This window comes from Achroia grisella, unplaced genomic scaffold (assembly GCF_030625045.1).
Source record: "Achroia grisella isolate CSIRO2021 unplaced genomic scaffold, CSIRO_AGI_Agris_v1 utg512, whole genome shotgun sequence".
Taxonomy (NCBI): domain Eukaryota; kingdom Metazoa; phylum Arthropoda; class Insecta; order Lepidoptera; family Pyralidae; genus Achroia; species Achroia grisella.
Genome location: NW_026712906.1, coordinates 1,051,272 through 1,078,232, shown reverse-complemented (window position 1 = coordinate 1,078,232; position 26,961 = coordinate 1,051,272). Strand labels below are relative to the sequence as shown.

Below are 26,961 nucleotides of genomic sequence, written 5' to 3'. Positions count from 1 at the left end.
AAATAAGGGGTGAAAGTTTGTACAGACAATGTCGCGACTAAAATGATAATAATAATAATAATCTCAGGACAATTCACATAGCGCCATCTAGATCCAAGTTAAGTTAGCTAAAGCTTGTGTTATGGATAATTGATACCTATACATAGATATATATGTAATATTATACATAGAAAACGCCCAGACCTATACAAACAATTATACTCATGAATACAAATGTTTTTGCCGTGCGAGGGATCTAACCCACTACCATCGGAAGTAAAGCGATGTGCTAAACCGCTAAATCGCCGAGGCCGTCATCATGTTTCAATTGAAATGATATTTTTTTTTTTTCAGATTACGGACCATAACATATTCGGACCAAAGAATCCTCATCAATAAGAAAGCACAGCATAAGTGTTGTCAAATATTTGCTAGTCAGTTTCGCAACAAATGCTTTTAGTTCGTATATACATATATAAGTTATCTTAAGATTTTACAAACTGTTAAGATATTTTTTAAAACTTTGCGTGTCATGAATTTATCATTTAAGTAGTAAATAATTTTGACTGTTTAGTGATTATCTGTAATTAGAATTATAGAAATTTACAAAATTCATTATTGTAGCATTAAAAATATTTTTTTATTATAAGAAAAAAAACTTAATTAATAATAAAGTTATATTAACTTTATTTTTAATGCAGTACGAAGTGTGTTTTCTTTTTCTGATAATAAATAGCACTTTTTTTATCGCTATAATGATGAATTCTATAAATCTATCACTCTGACTAAAAGTTTTGTGTGTCATATATGTCCAATTTCTAAGTAGCTGCCTTCACATTAAGTATATCAAAATCCTTGAGACACTAGAGAATGTGAATTTTACATAAATCACAAATTGTTTGTGATGAAGTAAAATTCTCATTTTGTAGTTTACAATATATTTGTAATATAATTACATTGCATGTAATGCAATATGTTGAACATCACAATTTGGACAGTATAACAATATTCAATAATTGCAAAAACTTTTCAGATGCATGGTATCGTAAATTCTGCTGTAGCCAGAGTTACAAGATAAAGCATTTTTTTCTGTTATTCATATAACAAGACGATACAAATGTCAGTTTAGAACATTTCGTTGTATTTATCTAGCCCAAACAAATATCGAGTCCGAGTTCATATCGACTACTTGCAAAATAGCATTACTATCATTAAATTTTATAGATATTATCAGGTCATTTACCATAATTTGATGAAAGTATTAATTTATCATTATGCATAAAATATTGTTATTAATCGGGTCTTAACACGAATAATTTTATGACAAACGTTTCAACTAGGTTGCACTAGCCGTGGTCACGAGTTGACCGGAGTAATCGTGTTCAGACCCAGTTAATAATATAAATAGTATATATAAAACACGAAAGTTTAAAAATAACTAACACATAAAATATTGTATTCAGTTGTTTAGCTTTATTTAGTCGTTTACATACTTAAATATTTAAATTCTAACTACGATTGCAAATAGAATTAAAATATTTCTGCTAATATTATAAATGCAAAAATTTGTTGGTATGGACGGGTGGATGGATGTGTATTGCTCGTTCACGCATAAACTACTGTACGAATTTTGATAAAATTTTACAGTAATATAACTTATACATCATATATGTAGGTTATAATTTAATAAGATATTATGTAAATTGGGAGGAAATATAATAACGTGTGAGAAGTTTCTTACTTAATACTTATATTTTTCATAGATGAAACTAGATTTATATTTTCGTATTGTTATATTTGAGTATGCATGTGTAACTATAAGATAATGCTTCTCTATGTATTAATTTATGTAATTGTGAGTTTCGTATTTCGAGGAATAACTTTGTGAAGTTTAACGTGCTGTATTTATAATAAAATGTTTTACTATACGATTGTAATGTGTATAAGGTTAGTATTTAAAAAGAAATACCAGTTCTAGGATACCAGTTAGGTAATTATAAAATTGAAATTATCTAAGTAAATTAGGAAAGTGTAAATTAATTATTATAACTTCCGTCAGGCGGGAGTTGGCCTTAGAAGCTGTAAAGGTCAGCTGCGGCCAACAGTATCATAGTAGTCCAAAAAAAAACTAACTTCCACTGACCTTCCACCTGACTATTTTTTAATAATTTTACTAAACTCAGATCAACAAAACAACACTATGGAACATAACATAAGTATGTACAATATAAGTGAACCATGATACTTATCCGAATAAATGCACTTCGCGTACACAGTTTTTGTCGCGAGATATTATAATTATTTGCAAATTAAAATTCTGCACAGTTTGGACAACTATTAACATAACATGTTTAACTAAGAAAATTTTGAAACTACCTTTGGTACCTTTGGTACATTGGTATGTCGTCTATATACATGAATACGGACATCATGCTCATAGTTCGTTATTCCAGTGGACTACGTCATGCTAAGAGCTTATATAAGAATCTATAAATTTACTACCATATCTTACAACCTTTTCAACCGTAACACATCTTACAAAATAAGCTGCTTCACGGCTGAAATAGATGAAATTGGGGTAAAAGAACAAAGAATTATAATATAATTACAATAACAAAATTTACATAAATATGTACATACATTACTGACCTAATCTTATCTTAAATGTACTTATTTACATAATAAATGAACAAAAAATAATAATAGGTGAAGCAATTTTTTTTTTGTTTTCATATATACTGTAGATACTATACAACTGCTTTTTCATTATCTATTATAATAATTCAAACAATTAATCACAATAATATACATATATATACTTATATATATATATAGGTACCATGGACATTACAAAATATACTGTGGCGCCTTGTATTTCTTTCGTAATTAATATAAAAGTCTAATCATAGGAGGATGAATAGATATGTAAATATATATATAATTTAACACAAATCTACTGGTGGAATTCGAATTACATTTTGTACACAAAAATACTACTGAGGTGTTACAGAGATTGATTGAGAGACAGAGATGAAGTATTACTGAGTTAACAGATCCTTTTTACCAAGTAGGTTCCAAAAGTTCAATATTTTTTTGTCTAAGTTCATTTCAAAATATCTTTTTGTAATATTAATGATTTAAACATGTTTATTAAATACATAACATTTAAACAAAGATTTTACTTCGTGAAAATACTAACTTAATATCGAAATTAAATAACAGAATTGATCAAGAAACGAATTTATGCACGACTCGTTTGTTCAACTGTAATTTGAAAAGTACCTAACGTTAGTACAAACTTTATACGTCATAGTAATAATTATAGTTGTAAGTATTAGTTACATTATTCCTACATTGTTCTTCAATTCGATATTTAATTTTTTTTTTAAAATGATTACAAGTTAATTAGTTACTATCATGGTGTTACAATATATATTGATATTTTAAAATGCTTCTAGATGTTAAGATGTTAAACATAGTTGCTATATCCTGTAAGGGAATATAGATAATTTGCTCTACTATATATTCAATGTTTGGTATACCTGTATCTAACTTGTTGTGCATTAAAAATAATATTGTAACATAAAAATATATTAAATATGAATGTGACATAACAGTACCTGAATTTTGTACGTTTCAAATTTTAAGAGGACGAACAGTTACCAATGCACTCTAATTAAAATACATTTTATACTTGAAGCAACTTCTATCATTTTATTACTTCCTCACATCACTCAATAAACGAATAAGAAATAAATAACCCTGGACAATTAACACAACGCCATCTAGTCCCACGGTAAGCAGAGCTTATGGATACTTGACAACTGATCTAAATACTTAGTTTTTTTTTTAATACATACATAATATACACTAGTAAACACCCAGACTGACACAAACGATCATGAATACAAATGTTGCATCGTGCGAGAAATCGAACTCGCGACCATCAGATGTGAAGCGGTGAATTAAACCGAGGCCGTCAAATATACATATATACATATAATAATATTCTTTATTTTTATAGGCTGGCAATCAATCAACGTTCATATTTTCAATAGCAAATTTGCGTGCGATGTATACCTAATTAATTCCTGAATAATGAATTTGACGACTCCGTCTGAGTTTACAGATGAAAGCAGATTGAGTCTTAAACGGCGACATCTATTGAACATAACTAAAGTTTGTTTAGTAGAGCGTACATGTTATAGCCAGAGTTTTTATGACCTGCTTATAAACGAAAAATCTCAGACTGACTTTTTTGTTGACTGTCTAAAGCATTGTATGTTAGCATAATATTATATGTAGAGTTACTTATGTTTATCTATAGATGGCGTTATATATAATAATTGATTGAATAAATTTATATAATGGATTATAAGATAATATATAATCTTTGTTATCGTACCTATTCATATTGCAGATTCTTCCAAGAAGAATCCTTACCCTTTGACTATTAAATTTATTATTAAAACCATTTCGATTATCGTTTTAGGATTTTAATCATAAAATTTTAAAATATACTTACATTATGAAAGAAAAAAAAACAAATTCAATCATTACTATAGTTGTATAAGACAGCATAAACATTAAAAACTATGCGGATTACATATATGTACTACTACACTCCGCCGTGTAGGGCGAGAGGGTAGATAGGAAGCTGTTTTCATGCAATCATTTCATGTTTCATGCAATCTAATACATACAACCCTCAAGACTACCTATATTTCGGGGGAGAAAGGATTATTAGTAATGGGGATATATCAGTTCATTACTAACAATTAATTTTAATTCAATGTTAATGTTAATGTTTAATTTTAGTTCAATGGATGATGACATATCATCCATGCGATCACACCTGGAAACCATCGTGGTGAATTCACCATAATGATGTAACTGACCTGACTCAATTCTCATATCAAACTCTATTGGTAATGTTGGCATAGTTGTGCACCATTTTATAATCATCAATCCAAATACCCATATTGTATATTATAATGACAATTTTACAATTCATACAAACATAAAGTATATATCCTTTGCATTATCATCTATTTTTTATTATTCTGTGCCGTACCTTTCCTCTGTTCTCCTTATGTCATCTTCTCACCGTCTTTTCTGACGTTCTCTATTTCGTATCTTTGAATACCGGATACCATTCCGTCAGTGATGTAGTCCATGAAGTTTGCTGCCTCCTCATCGTATGTCCAGTCTATCACCATCATGTGTAGATATAATTGAAGTAACTACTCGACTAGTCCCCAATAGTAACCTCCTAGTTAATATTAATCCAGTCTCACAGTTAATACGCGTTTCAATAGAATCCACACATTGCTTGTTGACTTTGTTAATATGGGTCAACTGATGAATGTACGACAACTTTTATTATAACACTAAATTTTAATGTTGGGTAGGTCATTAAAATAGCAGTACTTTACTGACATTGACCTATGAAATTGTTTTGACTTAACACCCAAAACTGGGTACTAAGACTCCAAGCCGATATTATTTTATAACGCCAGATGAGTTATAATTTTATTTTTCAATTTAATTTTAATCGTATACAAAGCCGAGAGCCTAGCTCCCTATATAGTAAGTATACACATAAACAATCATAAGTAATATTTACGAGTATATAAATATTACACCTAATATGTATAATATCTAATAACACTGCTATCACCAAGAACGAGCCTACAGTCGAAAATCGGTAATGCATCTGTTATATTTCGACTATACCTAATTTCAAACAATTCTCATGAAATGACATCATCGCCAATAGCGTGCCCGAAGTTCTGAAAATAAATATCGTCTCTTAATGTCGATACGAATTTCATAGATAAACGCAGAATTGCGCAATATTGCGGCTAGAAAATACTTTTTATGTAATTTAACTCATAATAATCCGACGAAATTACCAATATAGGATATGCATTTCATATGCTTTTATAATTTCGGAAACCATTGCCAATTATTATTTATTTACTAGCGACCCGACCCGGCTTCGCACGGATGCATTACAAATCTTGGAATTTCTCCGCTTGTTCTATATCATAGCACGCATGTATTATACATAGATATAAACCTTCCTTTCTTGAATCACTCTATCCATTGCTGAAAACAATATTAAAATATGTTGTGTAATAGCGAACAAACAGCGGCGGCGACGAATACAAATATATTTATTTTGCCTAAAAAAGTGGTTTACAAGATGAAAAAAATTATGATATTTGAATCACACTGTTCACTAGAATCTGGCATGCAAAATTAATAGTGTCTAATTATTGTCTGTATAAGAATAGTATATATATTCCGCAACTTCATTTTCATTTTCTTCATTATTAAATTCATGTAACAAATACTTCGGTTAGTTCATGAATTAAAATAATTGAAAATTTACTTTTATACTATGTAAAGACTTATTAAAACACACATAAAAATGTAAGATTACATATCACAAAATATAGTAACTATTCATAAAACAGTACCTGTCGTAACACCCTTACCTACTGTCTACAATTTCATGAATCAGGTGGTGTCTATAGGGCATAGAACGCGCGCACGCTACCCCGTGACGATTGACTTTTCTTCATTGTATGTTGTTACTAGTAACAGAATTAGAAAGGTCAAGAGACGTCGCGTTGTTAGTGCGTGAAAATATAAAATAAATAGTACTAATATAGTTTTAAAAATTTAGAATACATTTATTTCATAAAGACGTACATATAATAAATGGTGTGTGTATTTGTAATACGGCATAAAAACAAAACTCATAGGGGTGATAATCATTATGCAATAGCAAGTAATTCAACACATTATTTTAAATAAAAGAAAATATTACGTAAATAAAAAACTAAAGAGATAAAACCTGTACTGTAAAAAAATTGTGATACCAATTTGGAAAGTATGGTATTTTGTACGTAAATTTTAGGGTTAGTGTAACACGTTCTAAGTATAATTAACATATCTAATTATTTTTAATGTAAATATTTGTAAATACTGATGATATAATTCGTACTTCGGAGACTAGCACAATATCATATCCAAAAAAGTCATGACCTCGCGATAAACTAAATGTACCTAATATCAAATATGATATTTTCAAATAAATATATAATTTGAACTACATAGGCAAGCACATTAATTTAGATTAAAATACGATTAAATTGTATTACTTTCTAAATATTTATACATAAAAATACATAGATAAATAAAATAACAGTAGGTACATTTGTCTAATAAAGTTCTATTTCAGTATTTATTTTTGACAAATATATCTTTTTACCATCCGTATTACCATATGTTTGAAAAGTAACAAAATACATTTATAATACAAAAAAGAAAGCTTTTTAAGAACAGTTTGTTGAATACTAGCTATAGTAAACAGTAATGGAATCCGAAAATGTTAAAATTGTATCCACTAATAACGCCGAATCCACGATAACAAGCAAGTAAGTATATACCAATAAGCGAGTATGTATTATAGTGATTATGGTAGAATGGCGATTTCTTCTGCGCCTTGGGATATTCGCTGACGGGGCACGAAATCGTGAGGATGAAATCAGGCCCGTTAAACCTTCATTCTGATTTAAAAAGGCTGTAGCGGTGGACCTGACATTACTAGCAAAAAAAGTAAATAATTCTTTTACTTAACTTTAACTACTTAGTTACTAGTTACCATGTTCTTCCCCTAGTAATATACACGTTACTGGAGCGGGAACACAACTACTATTTTAATAAAAACCAAATACTAGTATAAATGTGTTGTTACTTCTCGCTGTGTGCCCAAAAGGGCTTACAGCGAGAAGTAACAAAACAATTAGTCAAAAGTGACATATAAAAAAAGATATCAAAAATATAAAATTTATAAAAATAATGGTAAACGAGCTGCCAGTAACAATACATATACCTATATCTAATGCTCAAACTTGAATATATCAGTTTTTTCTTATTATATAATTAAAATAATACTATAGACAACATCCATACTAATATAATATATAGTAATGATTGAACCCCTGAACATCAAAAGGTCAATGAAATTTTATAGAATTGCATAATAAGCATTATAAAAATATCCAATTGACTAAACTACTTCTATTTTTAAACTTTACATAGAAATTGCCTTTTTTGTTGATTAGTTTTTTTAACGTAACGTCTATTACAGTATTTTTATTTTTAATAGTTTTTGAGGTTTTCTTCATTTCACTTCTTTACCTACATTACTTCATTACCTACATTAGTGCTAATAATTCTTTTCTCGATTTTTATCTTTAATTATAAGGTTAGCTATTGGTTGCTATAGTAACGTCCTTCATGATATAGTATACTTACACTTACATACATCTAGGTACCTATACAGTTCGGTTAAAAATTTCGCAATATTTATCTTCTAAATGTTTAATCTCATAATTCAACATTAGCCAAAAATGTTTTTGTGGGGATATTAATACTATGGGCATATACAGGATACCTACATATTAGCACAGATAACATAATATTAGTTAGGATTTGATATAGTGATCCATAAATTTCAGGCTCTATGTACCATCAATAGCTAAGTAACCTGACCGTCCTAGACGATGTTTACCTGACCCATACCAAATAATGTTGGGGATAATTTTGTTTTTGTCGGTAAATGAAATAGTAAATCTATACATATATAAATGAAATTGGAGTTAATATTGAACTGTTTGTAATATTGAAATAACTACATGCATATAAATATAAATACGGTACATACACCAAAATAACATTTTTTACAATTTTTTTCTGTCTGTTTGTTCCGGGTAATCTCTGAAATGGCTGAACGAAATTGACGGAACTTTTTTAGGCAGGTAGCTGATGTAATAATAACTTAGGCTACTTTTATTTTAGAAAAATAAAGTTAAATTCCACGCGGACGAAGTCGCTGGTACAGCTAGTACTAAATAAATATTGTAGGTACCTACCTACTACATTTAGTTGAAATAAATTCTAATATTCGTTTTTATATAACACAGAGATAATATATAATAAGAAATATTAATTTTCAATATAGTATTTCGACTTTGTCCTCTTGCTACCTAAATGCATTTTTAAATATCTATTAACTAAAATGATGTGTCACGTGGCATCGTCAGTGGCATTGATAATTCGATCGAATTTTAATCGTATAGTAAATACTTTATTATTTAATTTTTCTTAATTAACACATATATCACAGATGAAAAACACTGTGTCTTACGGTAAACATTTAAATTTAAGTTTATATTACGGTATATTCTACCAATTCGACCTTCAAAATTTAATTGTAAATCCCTTTTACTCAATATTGGCAACACTGACCCTCATATTGGCATCGTTTCTCATTTCGTTCGAGTTACTATAGCTTAGCTTGGTTAGTAATGATAGCAATGTTGTGCGGGACGGGTTTTTTCGCGACGTCTTAGCAATTGCAAATTTATAATTCGTATTTTCCTGTTAACTTCCATTGTGTTAAGTAACTTATATTAAATAATAATAATGGTGTTTTCCGAAGATGAAAACAGTTTTAAACACAACAGCCACTCCAGTGAAAGTGTAAATAAGAAATTTGAAGAAAATCGTAACATTAAATTAAATAAAACAAAAGTTGACTACTGCGAAGGAAATGGCGAATATGAAAGTGAATCTTTACTTAAAGAACAAATTAAGCCCAGTATAGTATCAAAAAAAAGGTAAGAGGATGAAATTCTCAAATGTATCTACCTAATGCTTTCAGAATAGATTAAACACAGATTTGTTTTGTGTATCATTCATTATGTGTCCTTAAGTTGAGAAAATAGAACATACAACATATCTTGTAATAATTAAATGTACACTTATAATTTTATTACGAGATAGTTATTTTATTTTAATATTAAATTATAAATGGATTAATCAAGACCTTACCTTGATAATACTTTGATAATTTAAATGTTTCTTCAATAAGATGGAGTTTCTCGTCAGCAAAATTATTACACACTAACTCCGGAAATTTAAAATCTGCTTTTCATTTTAAAGTAATTTTAAGTATATCAAATCGTTACATATTTTCCCGTAATAGATACCTGAAGTTTATAGCTTATTAACTGAATTACAACAATACTCATAAATACAGGCCGTTGAATGATGTTGCATAATATTGTGCCATATGATTAACTACTGGGTATTTAGGCTTAGCCACTTTAACTCTGAATATAATATATACTTAAATTACCCATACTAATATTATTAATGAGAAAGAATGTCTGTCTGTTTCTTAACAAAATGGCTGAATGGATCTTGATGAAATTTGACGTGAAAGTAGATTGTATCACGAGGACGGATATATACATAGCTAGACGCTAGTAACTCCAAAAAAATGAAAAGAAGTCGCGGGTTATCTCTTGCTTCGTTTAAAACTATTCTATATCAGAATTACACCATGAAAAAAGTAGACGAAAATAGAATCACCTTGACCGTCGTATATGTAGGTATCTACTTACGAGAGGTGTATTTACATAGTTACATGTCTATTAATATTACATCAGTCTGTCTGTCTTCGGCCGCAAGGTGATGAGAAAACTATCAGGCATGACCAGATTTCATTTTAAAATATGTACCTTATATGGAGTAATTATCCAGAATACAAAAAAATATATTAATTAGGGCATAGATAAAGAATTGGTGGTGGATATAATGTTTTAATTGCATAATAATTACTATATTAAATATGTTTAGGTAGTTACTTGGTAAATACATAAAAGTAATTTGTGAATTAATTATAGCAGAAAAGCCCATCAGTCTATTAGTTTTTATCTAAAGTTGACTACCATATCATATAATAATATCATCATATCACATAAAGTTGTCTATCAGTCTTTTTAGACGCTGACCTTGTTGATATAGCGGTTTGACACATACGCATCAACTTTCAACGGTCGCAGTTTCAATCCCCGCTCAATGCAAACATATGTTTTTTTGTTCATGAATATGACTATGGCTAAACTTTTTTTGTATATCTATAAATATATTTGGCAAAATATTTACTTATGTCTATTAGTTATTTATTATCCATATTACTAACTCCTTTGGAAGAGAATCGGTTTTGTCATGAATAAGTGTGTAACATAAAAAAAATCGGAATTTATTTAAATAATTAACTGATACATTATTAACTCTGAATTATAAGTAAATAATATGAATCTGCTTAGTTTGGAAATAGCAGAAGGTTTGTGATATGACCTGAATAGTACCTATATCTAGACAACTAGCTGTATATGTGTTGTGGTGGGGTTCTTTTTGTGTTGAGATGATATGTTAACTAATAATAATACTTATGTACGTTTGCAGAATTGTATTGCTTTTTAATATTTTTTTACAACTATGTCAATCTGTATTTGACACTAAAACTATATATCAAATCGTAATTGATGGAGGTCGTATATACACCTAACAATATGTATAACAACTTTTTAAGTAGGTAAACAGAATGACCAACAAGCTCAGAGCCAATCCCATGGAAAGTGGTGAACGTCGTGTAGGTAGGTATATAATAAGAATAAATAATAAGTACAAGGTAAATATACTGACATCCTGGCCTGACTTTACGCCCTTCGTAAAACATATGACAACGAATGAGGAGTAGGTACTTCTCATACGTTGTCATATATTTTTATGAGCATAAACAAAGCTAATTGTAGAATACAATAGAAATAAACTTGATATAGGCACTTTGAATAGTCATATAATATTTCTTATTCTACGGCTCATTCGGAAAGCAGACTAATCTCAAGAAGAACGAGCATGTTCCTCTTTTAAATCAATTTTAATTAATTTTACTACTAAATAGCAGGATAGACAAAAGTAAATATAATAAATAGACTATATATATATATATAAATTAAATATTATAGATATATTAAACTTACTCTGGTAGTAACAAAAATAAATCAGATATAGTTATCTGAACAGACCAAACAATAGATGTTTCTACGGTTTACGGTTCGGTAGACTAAACCGTAGAAGCATGCAAGCAAGACAGTAAAGTTCACAATTTAAAGAAAATGTTTCTTTTTTTAATTTCATTATACTCTTTGTGAATTTTAATTTCATTATAAACTATGCACAACAATCTGCTTATTGTCGGCGAGACAGGGGTGTAGTAGTTTTAATATAACTATAATCTTACAAATTTACTCAGATAATGTTGAAAATAACTTAAAGGTGCAGCTATTTCATCTCAGACTACATGTCGGTTTGCTTTTTAACATTACTTACCTTGATCTTGATTTGTCCCGGAAACGCTCTGAGCATCGAAGCATGGCTTCCATTTGCGATGCTAATAACCCATGACCTTGGTGATGTAGCGGTTTAATCGACTGCCTAACCATCTGCTTCTGACACTCGTGGGTTCGATTCCCATACAATAAAATTTATAGTTAATCAGTTTTTGTTTTAATATTAGGTATATTTTATAAAAAAAACCACTGATTTAAGGCCTGACTATTTAAAAATATTCTATCAATATATAGCATTCAGTGACCTCCTTCAATACTTTTTTAAACAGGTAGAGGCCCATGAATTATTTGGCTATACAAGCCCCGACATATATTGGCAGGCTCGCATAAACTATATTGGGTATATACTACATGTTTTGTTATTTATATAAATAACTCGGATATTATTGACTTCAATTTATTGTTGACTTAATAGTGATCCCGGCTACGTATGGTGAAGGGGTACCAGTAACCAGAGTAAAAGGATAAACATGAATTTGGATCACTTAACCCAGTTTAGTTGATTCACAAGAAATTCAGCGCAAGGAATCCATTAATTGCTAACAATTATACCTAACTAATAGTTGATTTCAATTGTTACAGAAAAGAGGAAGAGACAGACTCAAAACCAGATGTTCCCAGTATATCATTTTTCACCTTAGTAAGTATATAAATAGATATTTGGTTTAAAATGGTCAAGGTAGAACTAAAAACTTACTCAAATTCCGTTTTAAAAAAAAAATAATAATAACAATATATATAGAAAAATCCATCCAATAATTAATTCGAATGCACATGAATAAACTCATAAACAAATAAAGTCATAAACTTTGTATTGAGGCATTTCTGTCGTCATTACAAAGTTTGGTGATGGGTCACGTGCATTCGAATTATTGGATGGATTTTCCTATATATTGTTATTCTTATATATTTTTTAAACGGTAGGTATATAAGTAAATTTTGATATGCAAGTTTATACTAATGTATAAAGCCTGAGTTTGTTTGTTTGAACTTACTAGTCTCTAAAATTATGCATTGTTAGCCCAATTCTTGAGCTAGTTTTTAAAACTAACTACTAAACGTGATGCTATGATGTACATAAACAGAAAAATATTACAATGAATACTAAGTAAAAATGTTAGAACACGGGCGGAGTTAGTCGCCATTTTTTAAATAAAACGTCGGGCAAAAATGCAAATCAGCTAGATAGTCTATCTATAATATTAGGTATTACTGGTTACCTAAATTATCTCAAGTGACCTTTAACAAGGATGAATAGAACAAACCTAATAATGGGATGGGATGGGCAAGGTCATGGCTACGTAACTCATTTTACAGATAGGCTACATATATATTGAACATAGGTAGCTTTAATATAAATTTGTGATCCCGTTCATTCATATGTTACACATAAACTCCATTGTACAATTTTAAATGAATGATACTATGTCCTTGATAAAGCAAGACAAACACATAATGTGTTAAATACGAGTTCACAATATGAAACATATTGTACCATAAATTTTGATTGATACCGTAAAAACAAAAACTACAATGTTAACACACTATTTGGCACACAATCTTTAGCGGAAATTTCTTTACATGAAAGTAATTGGCCAGTTTATTGTTCTAGTCTCTCTCTCAATTGGCTCTACTAATGGTGTCATTAAAATCAAACACCATCAGGAAGTTTACTTTAGAGCATCAGTTGTTTAGTACATGTCCATAGTACAAAGGTATCCATAGTAACCCTATATAACCAAACAAAACAAATACATTTTTGTTTTCAATAATTACTAGATTGTTATCAATGAAACATGTTTATTTTGACACATTATTTTTTTAATGTAATTAAAGTTTAGGTATGGTAAACAAGCTGACTGTCCACGACTGAACAGCATCACGGATATTTCGCTATCAAGTGACGCCCCTCTACCATTCATACACGTTACCATTTCGGATACTACTTGTGTACAAACTAGTCTGGCTCTGTCTTTACTATTTCAGCTGCCAAGCACTCTTCAACTGAAACATGAACAGCAGTGCAAGCTACTGCTGTTCATGTTTCAGTTGAAGAGTGAGAGATGGTAGTAAAACTGCAGGGTACACAATCATTCCATTTTAGTAATCCGGAATAACTACGCACAAAACTACGCGTTAATCTCATTCTAATTCTGTCACAAAACGATTACGTTTTTTAGGAACGTGGGAAGGCGGTTAACTGGTACGCGAGCATTGATTTTTTTTTTGGTTATTAAATTTTATTTCTATTCTGACCTCGGCGTGACAATAGAAAAAAGGAATAGCAATCCCATAGCTAGCCAGAACTTTAATAAAACCTTCTAAGAATCTTAACATGAGTTAAAATAAGTAAATAAGTCTAAATTCTTTTTCATGTTTGTCTCTTTAAACTTCCTTACGTAATATAGAGCGTTAGGCAAGTTCTATCTAGGAATAAGTAATGAAATATACCAGTTTTAAACTATGAAATTATTTTTAATCTCTCAATTTGACGGCCTCAGTGGTTGTCTAATGGTTTAGCATACCGCCTTATTTCCGTTGCTCGCGGGTTCGATTCCTCGCACGATGCAAATATTTGATTCCATAAGTATATATTATTATTTGTATTAGTCAGGGTGTTCCTTGTGTATATTATATATATATATACAAAAACATGTATTTATATATTTCTATCAATTGTCTAAACCCATAACATGAGCTCTGCTTAGCGTGATTGTGCTTTGTGAATTGTTGTTATTACTATTATATGTATGATTTTTTTACTTACAGTACAGATTTGCCAGCTGTAAAGATATATTCTACATAATTACAGCACTGCTGTGTTCCATTGTAAGCGGATGTATGATGCCGGTTACTGTGATCTTATTTTCAAATATCTCTCAAAGTATGGTAGACTATGATATCTCATTTAAAAAGGGAACGCCAGAGGACGACGTGTTTCTGAAATCACTGCGATTCTTTGCATTATGGAATTCTGTGGCCGGCTTGGTATTCATGGTTTTATCATATATCGCCACAGTATTAATGAACATTGCAGCATTTAACCAAGTGAGTCATTGATTTTTAGTGAGAACTTATAAATTAAATTGTAATTAAACTAAATTGTGTATGTGTTGGTGTATCTATATTCTCTCTTTTCCTTCAGACCGCCAGTAACTCTTTATGAGATTTTTTTTTCAGAAAATACTTATTTGTAAACTATTGCTTTAATTACATTATTAATATTGTTAAACGAGTCTTAACGCGTATAATTTTATAGTATATACGGTATTTACCTCTTGACATTTAGACTAGGTTGTACTCGTCGTAAACACGAGTCAACATAGTCGAAACTATATCTTTAATTAGCCTAGAAAATTTTCAAACAAACAAAACAAATTTATACTAATTATAAATTTGTATAGTATTTAATAAGGATACCAACACATAAATAAAATTTAGTTATTCTTATCCAATGGTATGTCTACATAAAAGTATTAGGTAGAAACAATTTTAAAAATTCCTTCACTAGAATTGATAGTTTGTAGAATTTAACCTCTATAGTTTCTAAGTTGGTAAAAATCCGTGGAATGAAATGTTTTTCAAGGGCACATTAATATATATGCCGTCCTTATCTCTGTTTCACAATTCTTAGAAAACATACACGTGTCTCCCATTAAAATTCATCATTAGGAAACAATTGTATAGGATTAATGAATACTTCGAATTGAAACAACATTATATTGATGTATATACACATACTCTTGTATGGGTATAAACTGTTATAACAATGGTTAGTGTAAAACGAGACATGAATTTATATCTTCTCCTGTGTTTATAAATACCTACATATAGCTGAATGTCTCTATTCTGCCTAATTTTGAACTTAAAAGTGAATCTGTTTTTTGTAAATATGTACAAAATATAATAAATAAATACGTACAAAATAGAGGTATAACATCTTAGACCTCTTGAAAAAACAACATTAATCATAATATTTTGAGGTTGTCATCATCAGATCATCACCCTTTTTATAGAGCCTTCATCATCATCGTCATTAAAAATTATTAAATTTACTGCTGTGTTTGTGTTTCTCTTTAGTGGTGACAAATTGTGTTCTTATTCCGTCACTCTTCACTATTTATTACAGGGAAATAATTATATTGCTTTTATATCATTGCAATTATCACATTATATCATCAAATATTTGTATGGAACTTTAACAGGTGGTAAACGATCGATTCACCTATACAGAAAATAAGTACATATAGGAACTGCTTTCGCTAAATTCCTATCTAGGTCAATTAATTATACCCAATTAACCTAAACCTTACCTATTCAAGGTCATTATACCTATTTCTATATTATTTATTTTTTAGTAATCTCTTTCAGTAATATTGTACACATGTTTCTATTCCAAAAATAAATATAATATATATTTTATCTGACAGATATACAAAATAAGACAAGAATATTTGAAAGCAGCGTTAAATCAAGACTTTGGATATGTCGATATGCATCAAATGGGAGATTTCGCTGCAAAAATGAGCAGGTAGTAATTACATTACAATTAGATCATAATAGTGAATAAAAATAACTCTCAATATTAATAATACTAAACAATCATACAAAAATAATTTTTAGCTCCAGATTCCTGAACCCTACAAACGCCGATAACTATATGCATTATATGTTATAATAATTCTTCATGTCTAAATCTCGTTTTTATATTGGTTTTAATGAACCACAGATTATTACTAATAAGCGGGGTCTTAGTTATAAATAGTTTATGGTATAGTAAAAATGTAGCTATAATTCGTCTTAGATTCGCTGTACTAAATGATGTTTGATTCGACGCTTGAGCAAGCTAACGCACATTCTCATTTAAAGGAACTTTCAGACTTTGAGTTCAATATTGAGATGCCTGAACATAAAAATGTTTAATCATTGTATATATATACATATAGTTAATTATGATATAACTGTAGATGATGTGTTATATCAGAAACCTACTTTATGAAGTGTTCTAGTGTTTTATTTGTTTTTATTATTTCACAGTGATGTCATAAAATTAGAAGACGGTATCGGCGAAAAAGTGGCAACTAGTGTTTTCTATCTATCGTGCTCTCTTAGTTCCATAATCACAGCTCTAATATTGGGTTGGAAGCTGGCATTGTTATGTTTGATATCATTTCCTGTCACATTTGGTCTACTTGGAATTTCGGGATGGGTAGTTATTTTATTATTTACTTATTTATTCATTTTAAGTAGTATCCTTGGTATTTACTAGCAAACCGCTCTGGTTTCGTACAGGTGCATAACAAATATTTGATTTTCAAGGGTTTTCTATATTTTTTATATGTATCATACATATAAACCTTCCTCATCAATCACTTTATCTATTAGTGAAAACTGCATAATAATCAGTTGCATAATATAAACGATCTACGCTTAGACATTGATGGCCTGTTTGTTTTGTGTAAAGAAAAGCGTCGCACATAAGTCATTACTACTCTCTGACTGACGCAGTAAAGTTGCAAGTATGAATCTGGCCGACACCAAAAACTTCGTGTACCAATTTATAATTCTGAATACCTCCACTGAAATAAACACTGATATGAAACCTCTGCTACGTTGGATTCGAATATACCCAGGAAAATGATCATATCAAACGTTCTGTTCACCACATTGACAGTAGATAATGCCTCTATATATCACACCTGGCCCCATCTGGTAACAGTCATGACACTATATTTATTTAATGTATAGATAAGCATACATTTATTTACAGTTCCTTACTATTTACAGTTATCATCCAGATTATCCAAAGACGAAGCTTTGGCATCGGGTAAAGCTGGTGCTGTAGCCGAAGAAGTTTTATCTTCAATCCGTACAGTGTACGCATTCAGCGGGCAACAGAAAGAAATGGAAAGATACGAAATTCATCTAAATAATGTTAGAAAAATTAACATTAAGAAAGGTAAATTAATATCTATTTATAAAACTACTTGGTTATGAGGTAGGTTTAAATCAAAAATAGTAAAGTTATTTCTATCAAATTAATATTAAGTACATATGCCTGTTTTCTTCATATGTGTCTTCAATCAGAACACACTTAACACCTTAAGGCATTTATCTCCCAGTCAACCATAAGGCAAACATAGATTAATGTGGGCAGACCATTTAAAAAATAATAATATCGAAGGTAAAAAATTAGGCTTAATCAGGCGACAACCACCGTACCCATCATGCTTACAATTCATAGTAAGATATCTCGCCATGTCGTTTCATTTCCATATCTCTGTTTACAATCGAAAGATAGCTTATATTATACAAAGCAAGCCTTACTTCCAATGATCGCGAGTTCGATTACTCGTAATAATTAAAAGCAACGTTACATTTCAGGTTTTTACAATGGCCTGTCGATGGGAATACTATTCTTCTGTATATTCGGCTCATATGCTCTCTCTTTCTGGTTTGGATACAAGTTAACTGTGGATGAGCCGGATATATACAACGTGGCTACCATGATTGCCGTAAGTGAACTTGATACATCTTTATATAGTTAAAATGAACAAATTTCATCTTTGTGCTCGGTGAAATTAATTTTCATGAGTACAAAAAAGCAAGGCTTTTATGTACTCATTGGTTGTCCCCTTATGATAAACCCATACGTCACATACTGAATAATTAAATATATTCAAAGTTTAATGCTGTTACAATTTACAATTTAGCCTAATACACAGCACAAATAACAAATATATATAAGTAAATAAGTGAGGACTCAAGATCAAAAAAACTAGATCACGTAACAGCGCTATGTAGACACCTACTAGGATTCAAATAACCTTTATTCAACTTGACTTGAAAATACCACATGTTTAACACCACTATAATATAAAATTTAAAAAAAAAACTGAGATACCTAGACATTTTTAAATGACTAAAACCATGATATCTAAATATCAGCGAACAAATCGGTGCATTCTAATGTGAATAAATAAAAAAAATTGAAAAATAATTTTTCAAGGGTAATAATTTAAAATTTTTAACATTGTAAAAAGTATGCTGTATTATTTTTAATCATATAATGTACTAATTGTATGTATATGACATTTCTAACGTCGCATCTATCTAAATACATTGTCATAGACACATGTATATAAAAAATGAAAGCAAAGTACATTATAAATAATATGATAATTAAAAAAGTACACAACTTTGATAGCCAAATTATAGTTATTTATTTATACACATGTCAAAAATATGCCAGAAGACCTTGAAACTCGGTATTAGAAATTGGGTCACAGTAAAATGTTCTGTTGCGAACTTTTCGTACAGGGTTTACATTTCAAATCGGCATTGCTTTCAAATACCGTTACATAATTAAGTTTACCTTGAACTTTGTCATCCTTTATTCGACTTGATATAGCCAACACGTTCATTGTGCGATTGGATAGGTTAATGCGTGATGTGGAACGGTGTGTGAAAGGAAATGAAAAGAGAGATGTGTACAAAAGAAAGAGAGAGAGCAAGCGGGAAAAACAAAGGTAGTACTGTATTAATTAGAACACAAAACAATTGAATTCAGATAGCCTAAATATATGGAAGAATACAAAAATAAGTAACTCCTATAAATTATAACTCCTATAAAAAAAAAAATATGAACTAACATTTGATAGTTATGTTAGATTTTCAATCTGTATAAATATGAATTTATTCAAAATTTTATTAAATATTTAATTTTTTGTCATATTTCCAGGTATTCATGAACATCATTATGGCCTCCGAGAACTTTAGCATATTATCATCACTAGTGGAGGTGTTCGGGGTTGCCTGCGGCGCTGGAGCACAGATTTTCAATTTGATCGACAATGTACCAACCATCAACCCGTTATTAAACCAGGGTGTGGTCCCTGATCATGTTGATGGGAGTATTGAATTGAAAAATGTAGTTTTTCATTATCCTTCAAAACCGGACGTGCCCGTAAGTATCTACCTAATAAAATATCCAACATTTACATAGTTTTCCAGAATACCACGGTTTGAATACCAAAGAACGTTGTCGATTCTTTGTAATAAATGTTTTATAATACAAATAATATCACACAGGGTCAATTAGTTATTAGTATTACAGTGCTAAGTACAGTATAATTATATATTACAGTGCTAGCAGCTTAGTATACCTTTTCCGACTAACCGTGTATAGGCGACCGTTACCACTTACTATCATATTGGCCATTAGTGTGTTTACAAGTCCTGTTACAAAAAAATATAAAAATATTTTAGATATTGTTTTCGTATCCGAATAATGTTTGCTCATAAGTAAACACTCGAGAGTTTTTTTAAACTAACTGTAAAATAAATATTGAAAACGAAACTTTTACGTGTATATTTCCTCTAACCGAAATTTAAAGATTAAAGGAACTAATCCATTTACCTCCATAATCTTCATATATTAATCGGGAAATCCGTCATATAGTTTGTATTAATTATATTTAACCAGGTTCTGAAAGGCATAAGTCTGAGTGTAAAACGCGGACAATCGGTGGCTCTGGTTGGACATTCTGGGTGTGGCAAGTCAACCATCATACAGCTGATATCGCGGTATTACGATGTCATAGATGGAAGTGTAAGTACCTGTTGTTCGGCATCGTCAATGGATGATGCCATATAAATTACAATACATAACTATTCATACTTAGTATTACATATTCGAAAATGTGTCTGTCTGACTGTCTCTCTATTTGTTTCACGCGTAACTGCTGAATAGATCTTAATGTTTGAAGATATAGTGTACCACGTGAACAGATATAGGCTATCATTTAACTAAAAAATATGTATAAGTAGTAGGTATAAGACCAAGTTATGGAAAAAAGTTAGTATTTATATAATAAAAATATAAATAAGGTAGACAATATAATACAATGTTGCTTAACCCAGTTTAAGATAAATTTGAATAAAAACAGTTTTAAATAGCTTACCTATACTTTTTCTTAATATTATAATATTCCTAGTTATGAATAAAATTGCTAGAATAAATATTTAAACTATATAAATCAACAGGTTTGCGTAGACGATAATGATGTCCGCGAGTTATCAGTGCGGTGGTTGCGTGATCAGATCGGTCTCGTGGGACAAGAGCCTGTGCTTTTCAACACTACCATCAGAGAGAACATCCGCTATGGTCGCGAAAACGCTAAGGATTCTGAGATCGAAGCCTGCGCCAAACAAGCCAATGCGCATGAATTCATCATAAAATTACCTGCGGTAAGGTATGACAAATAATCAAAACTTGTCATCAAACTCAAAATTATTGATTCAAATACGACCTTTTGACCACTTATGAATATCTCTGCCCTCTACTTCGGCTAGTAACTTCAGTTGATAAGAATTGGCAAGTAACTCAATTGGTACAGTTTTTTTAATGTTGTTATTATGTTATTACTTCCGATGGGCGCGGGTTCGACTCCCCGCATGATACAAACAAACATAAGTATGCTTATTTGTATCGATCTGGGTGTTTTCATGTATATTATGTATGTATTATAAAAAAAAATCTATGTATTTATATCAGTTGTCTAATACCCATAACGCAAGCTCTGCTTTGGACTAGATGGCGCTCTGTAAGTGGTCCTATGATATTATTATTATATGATGTTACAGGGATACGATACACTGGTAGGCGAGCGTGGAGCATCCTTATCAGGAGGACAAAAGCAACGAATCGCAATAGCGCGAGCACTCATACGTAATCCACATATTCTTCTTCTCGATGAAGCTACTAGTGCACTTGACACATCATCTGAAGCTAAGGTGCAAAAAGCTCTTGACAAGGTAAGATAAACAATTAATCAAGTTCATACATGTTAAAATATCCTTCCATATATATCTACGTTATACTATGACGTATCTATCTAATGGTAGTATAACGTAGACACATGTTTGTTCTAGAAATAAATAATGTACCATAGCGACCCGTATAAAAATTAATAGTAATTACTTGATTTTTATCAACAGGCACAAGAAGGGCGTACTACAATTATAGTTGCACATAGACTATCGACTATAAGGAATGTAGATGTGATATACGTATTTAAAAGTGGAGAAATTCTAGAATATGGTAATCATGATGAATTGATGAAAAAGAAAGGACATTATTATGATATGGTAATGATACAAGCGCCACCTACAACAGATGAATATAAAGGTAAGAATTCGATTGTTGAAATCTTAATATGCATACTCTTATTGTATGTTATTAATACAATTAATTTATTTTCTATAGATAAACCACAATACAGTCATTCAATGGAAACAAGTGAGAAAGACGAAGATGAAATTGTAGTACCCAAAACTATTGTAAGTTTTTGAAACGGAAGTATAAAGATTAATTCTAACGATCTTACTATTGCTATTATTTTTTTCTCCGCATGAGAAGTAGATGGAGTTATAGTAAGGAAGAGTACAGTATTTAAATTTATTACAGGTAAACAACGAGGTTGAAGAAACAGAAAGAGATATATCCTTCTGGGAAGTAGTAAGACTTAATTCTCCGGAATGGAGATCTATTACCGTTGCCAGCGCCTGTTCAGTCATTAGCGGCTTCGCAATGCCAGTGTTAGCAGTTGTTTTTGGTGATTTTGTGGGGGTAAGATAATATTTAATGGAGAATACCCGATTTCGATTTTACGTTCAATGGTTTATAAGTCATGAGACTAGAAGCAAGTCCACATCTTCTTATGACATAAAGATTTTATGTAACTAGTCACTTTAATTTAATTTCCGTAGCATCTAATCTGAAACACCAATAGAGAGTGAGTATTTTAATTGTGAAAAAGTCCATCCTTATGACTTCCGCTCTGTTATTTTGTTGGTTACATTCCTACAGTGTTTTCTACACATATGAGAATAATCTAATAATACAGCTTTACAATAGACAACACGGTAGCAATTAGAGCTTAGACTTTACGTTAACGCAAGCCTATATACGAAATCTCTTTATTTAATGATTACCTAACGACTCAAATAGATTTTCAATGATAAATGAATTAATTTTTCAGGTATTTTCCAATCCAAACAGCGATGAAGTATTATCTGAAGTACAAAGATTCGTAATTATATTTGTTATTGCTGGAATATTTTCAGGGATTGGTAATTTCTGTACGGTAAATATTAATTTTAATATTATATTGATTGTTTCAAATTATTGTTTTACTATGCTTTCATGTAACTATTTAAAATGTACATTTATGAATAATAACAATAAACATTTATGAACGCCATAATTTGTTTCCAGGTTTACTTTTACGGTGTAGCTGGAGAGTACTTGACGGAGAGATTGCGCAAACTTTTGTTTGGAAAACTTTTGCAACAAGAAGTAGCATACTATGACGACAAAAATAATTCCACAGGTGCACTTTGCGCAAAATTAGCTGGAGAAGCTGCACAAGTTCAGGCTGTAAGATATTATCATTAAATGAGTGTAATCAGTTGTAGATGTATTGAAATACTAATTGTCTTACAAATTTTAGGCAACAGGGCAAAGAATTGGCACCGTTTTACAGGCAGCAGGAACATTCATTTTTGCTCTAGTCCTTTCACTTTATTTTGAATGGCGTGTAGGATTAGTTGCATTCACTTCCGTTCCTTTGATGGCTGCTATCGTTTATAAAGAAGGCAGAATGGTGAGCGCTGATTCCTTTGGAACTGCAAAGACTATGGAAGCCAGTTCAAAGGTTTGTTACAAAAGCCACTTTTCTATTATACATATTAAGGGCGATAATGATACTTTATATGAACTATACAAAAATTAAAGTCAGTTGTCTATATCTTATATACATATATATGTTAAGTATCTAGAAATATTATAATGTTTATATTGTGTAATAAAATATGTTATGTAAAGTAATATACCTATATATTTATATATATATGTATACTGTACTAAGTTGCAACACCGATTTGGATATACTGTAATGGTGTTGTATAATAACATTGAAATGAATAAGTAAATAAATAAAATGTTTACAGAAAAGGACATACTAATAGAAACTGCAATTGAAATCTTCATACGAAATACGAAACTATACTTAATAAATATAGTTTCATACAGAAATAAAATACTTTAAAGTCTAAGACTTAGAAACTTAGTGTTACAAAACTTCACCTATTCTGACAAGAGTTTTTTTTTTATTTTAGTTAGCTGTTGAGGCAGTTGCAAATATGCGCACAGTAGCATCACTTGGCAAAGAAAAAATGTTTCTAAATAAATACGCTGTAGAACTCTTGCCGGCTCTTATAATTGCTAAACGTTCCGCCCACTGGCGCGGGATTGTATTCGGTCTATCAAGAGGTCTCTTTAATTTCATTTACGCAGCAGCCATGTATTATGGAGGAATACTTATTGTAAACGAACATATTAATTATTCCATTATTATCAAGTAAGTCTACCTAACACTAGTTTAAGTTAAGTTTGTCGCCTTCTGTACTTAGAGATGAAAAACTATATTTTATTATAGATCAGTGGACTCACTTATACTCGGCGTTGCATCGGCAGCACAAGCTTTTGCCTTTGCTCCCAACTTTCATAAAGGAATAAAGGCAGCGGGACGTGTAATAACATTACTGAAACTACAGTCTAAAATCACAGACCCACCGATACCTGAACAAGGATTTGTAAGTAAATTATTTCAGTATCATTACCTTTAGATTGACAGGTTTAGTAATAGACAATATCTTACAGAATTCTACCGGATCCGCTACTTTACAAGGTGTATATTTCAAATATCCAACTAGGCCCAATATACAAGTTCTTAAAGATATGAACCTTACAATAGATCAGGGTCAAACACTAGCGCTGGTCGGAGCGAGCGGCTGTGGGAAAAGCACTGTTATACAGCTCCTCCAGAGATACTACGATCCAGATGTAGGAATTGTGGTAAGTAATAGACAAATAATTCTTTTCAGTGGATATTTTTCTTCAATTTCTAATGATGTAAGAAATCTAAAAAGAATCAGAATTAAATTGAACTTTGGGAACCTTAGTATACATATAGAAAACGTTAATAAATTACAAAACACATTTTTTAGACACAAAGTGGTATACCCTTACCGAAATTAAGCCTAGCGGATGCTAGACGATCAATAGGCTTCGTACAACAAGAGCCTATACTGTTCGACCGGACTATTGGTGAAAACATTGCTTATGGAGACAACTCGCGTCAACCGAGTATGGATGAAATCATTGAAGCTGCGAAACAAGCAAACATTCACAACTTCATTAAGTCATTACCTTTAGTAAGTAACTATATTACAGTTATATTATACAGTTAAAAACACTAGTTAGCCTTACTAGAAGAGAGAATCTAGTTTCAGTTCATAATATAAAAGAAACGTACTCTAAAGGACTTAAAGTCCACAAATATACCGTTAGTGTACCAAAAAAAAACCAAATAAAATAATACTGACAAAACAATCTTTAATAATTCAAAACAACGTATTAAGGCGGAAGATATTCTATTGGTGTAAGAATATTCTTGGCTATGTATTTTAGGGTTACGACTCAAGCATTGGTTCGAAAGGGGCTCAATTATCTGGAGGACAAAAGCAGCGGGTGGCTATAGCAAGGGCTTTGTTGAGAAATCCTCAGATACTGCTACTTGACGAAGCTACCAGTGCTCTGGACACAGAGAGTGAAAAGGTAATATAAATTTCTAATTCAATTCCATTCTAAATAAAATAATATATATAGTAACACAACACACTTAATAGTCATTTACAGTACCTAGTTTACTAAGTCGTTATTATTATAGTAAAAAACAAAATTAACAATGTTGCGATAAGTAAAAAAAATATGCATGTTTTTAGTTACTAAAACGACTTGCACTTAGCCGTTTTAGTAGTTAAAACATGTGTGTAATGTAAAATTTTGCAAATCTTTAATTAGTAAATTAAAGTTAAATTATACTAAGTAGAGATTTATTGGATGGCTGAATTACAATCTTTGAACTTCCTTGTGTTCAGGTGGTGCAGGAGGCGTTGTCGGCTGCAAGCGCGGGTCGCACGTGCGTGACGATCGCACACCGCCTGAGCACGGTGCGGGACGCAGACCGCATCTGCGTGCTCAGCGACGGGCGACTGCACGAGGCTGGCATGCACTCAGAACTTATGCAACTCAAGGGGCTCTACTACAATCTTTACAGGACTGGAAATAGTTAACATGATAAAAAAATCTCTTAGACAAACGTTTAACTCGATCTTATTACTTCATAAAAAAAATATTTTTATAATTTCGAGAATCAAATTCTCTAGTTCCACTAATTATCCTACCAAAATTGTATTATATTTATTAATGGTATAATATTACAACTTTTAGATTTAAAAAAAAACGGAGTTTGTAATAATGTAAAACATGACTTATTAGCGATAATAATAAATGTAGGTAAGTTTCTTGATTTTAAGTATTTTTTTTACCTGTTAACTGTTAACTGTTACCTGAAGACAAATTGTCTTTATTTGTTGTAAACTAGAGCGTTTTCATTACCACATAATCATGTATACAGTACCACATTCTTTCAGAAAACCTCAGAAATATTTGTATGATATTAATTTTTTTTTTATTCTTACATTTATTTAGGGACTTTTATCATAATATGATAATGCCAGTCCCATTTAAATTAATTGTGGTTTGATACAACTATGTCTTAAAAAATTGTTAGTGTAC

At 30.7% G+C, this 26,961-nt stretch overlaps 2 protein-coding genes across 4 annotated transcripts in view; both read left to right on the top strand.

Moving 5' to 3' along the window:
- The window catches only part of LOC131846782 (G-protein coupled receptor Mth2-like), a 28,645-nt gene extending 28,089 nt beyond the window's left edge, over positions 1-556 (top strand). Inside the window, exon 9 of the mRNA XM_059196179.1 lies at positions 334-556. The gene's annotated coding sequence lies outside the window, so the exon portion shown is untranslated. The remainder of the gene's footprint in view (positions 1-333) is intronic.
- An 8,844-nt stretch (positions 557-9,400) lies between these two features.
- Positions 9,401-26,722, top strand: LOC131846767 (ATP-dependent translocase ABCB1-like). 3 transcript variants are annotated; one of them, XM_059196159.1, is made up of 23 exons: positions 9,401-9,674; positions 12,840-12,897; positions 15,027-15,305; positions 16,688-16,788; positions 17,295-17,466; positions 18,045-18,216; positions 18,642-18,772; positions 19,999-20,223; positions 20,743-20,868; positions 21,303-21,506; positions 21,903-22,073; positions 22,257-22,446; positions 22,525-22,598; positions 22,726-22,887; positions 23,300-23,404; positions 23,536-23,697; positions 23,771-23,974; positions 24,438-24,679; positions 24,758-24,914; positions 24,982-25,176; positions 25,329-25,535; positions 25,792-25,938; positions 26,262-26,722. In XM_059196159.1, exons 1-23 carry the CDS (start codon positions 9,481-9,483, stop codon positions 26,454-26,456), a joined length of 3,873 nt encoding a protein of 1,290 aa, XP_059052142.1. In that variant the 5' UTR covers positions 9,401-9,480; the 3' UTR covers positions 26,457-26,722. The 3 variants fall into 3 exon arrangements, with proteins under 3 accessions (XP_059052142.1, XP_059052143.1, XP_059052144.1); XM_059196160.1 differs by lacking the exon at positions 15,027-15,305; XM_059196161.1 differs by lacking the exon at positions 12,840-12,897 and having other exon boundaries at positions 9,604-9,674.
- The last annotated feature ends 239 nt before the right edge of the window (positions 26,723-26,961 follow it).

What these genes read in the sequence shown, in the direction of transcription:
- LOC131846767 (XM_059196159.1), top strand. Translation starts at nt 9,481, where the DNA reads ATGGTGTTTTCCGAAGATGAAAACAGTTTTAAACACAACAGCCACTCC. An exon ending in ACGTGGCTACCATGATTGCC is followed by an intron (nt 18,773 to 19,998) that starts GTAAGTGAACTT and finishes TCATATTTCCAG; the next exon opens with GTATTCATGAACATCATTAT. An exon ending in TGGACACAGAGAGTGAAAAG is followed by an intron (nt 25,939 to 26,261) that starts GTAATATAAATT and finishes CCTTGTGTTCAG; the next exon opens with GTGGTGCAGGAGGCGTTGTC.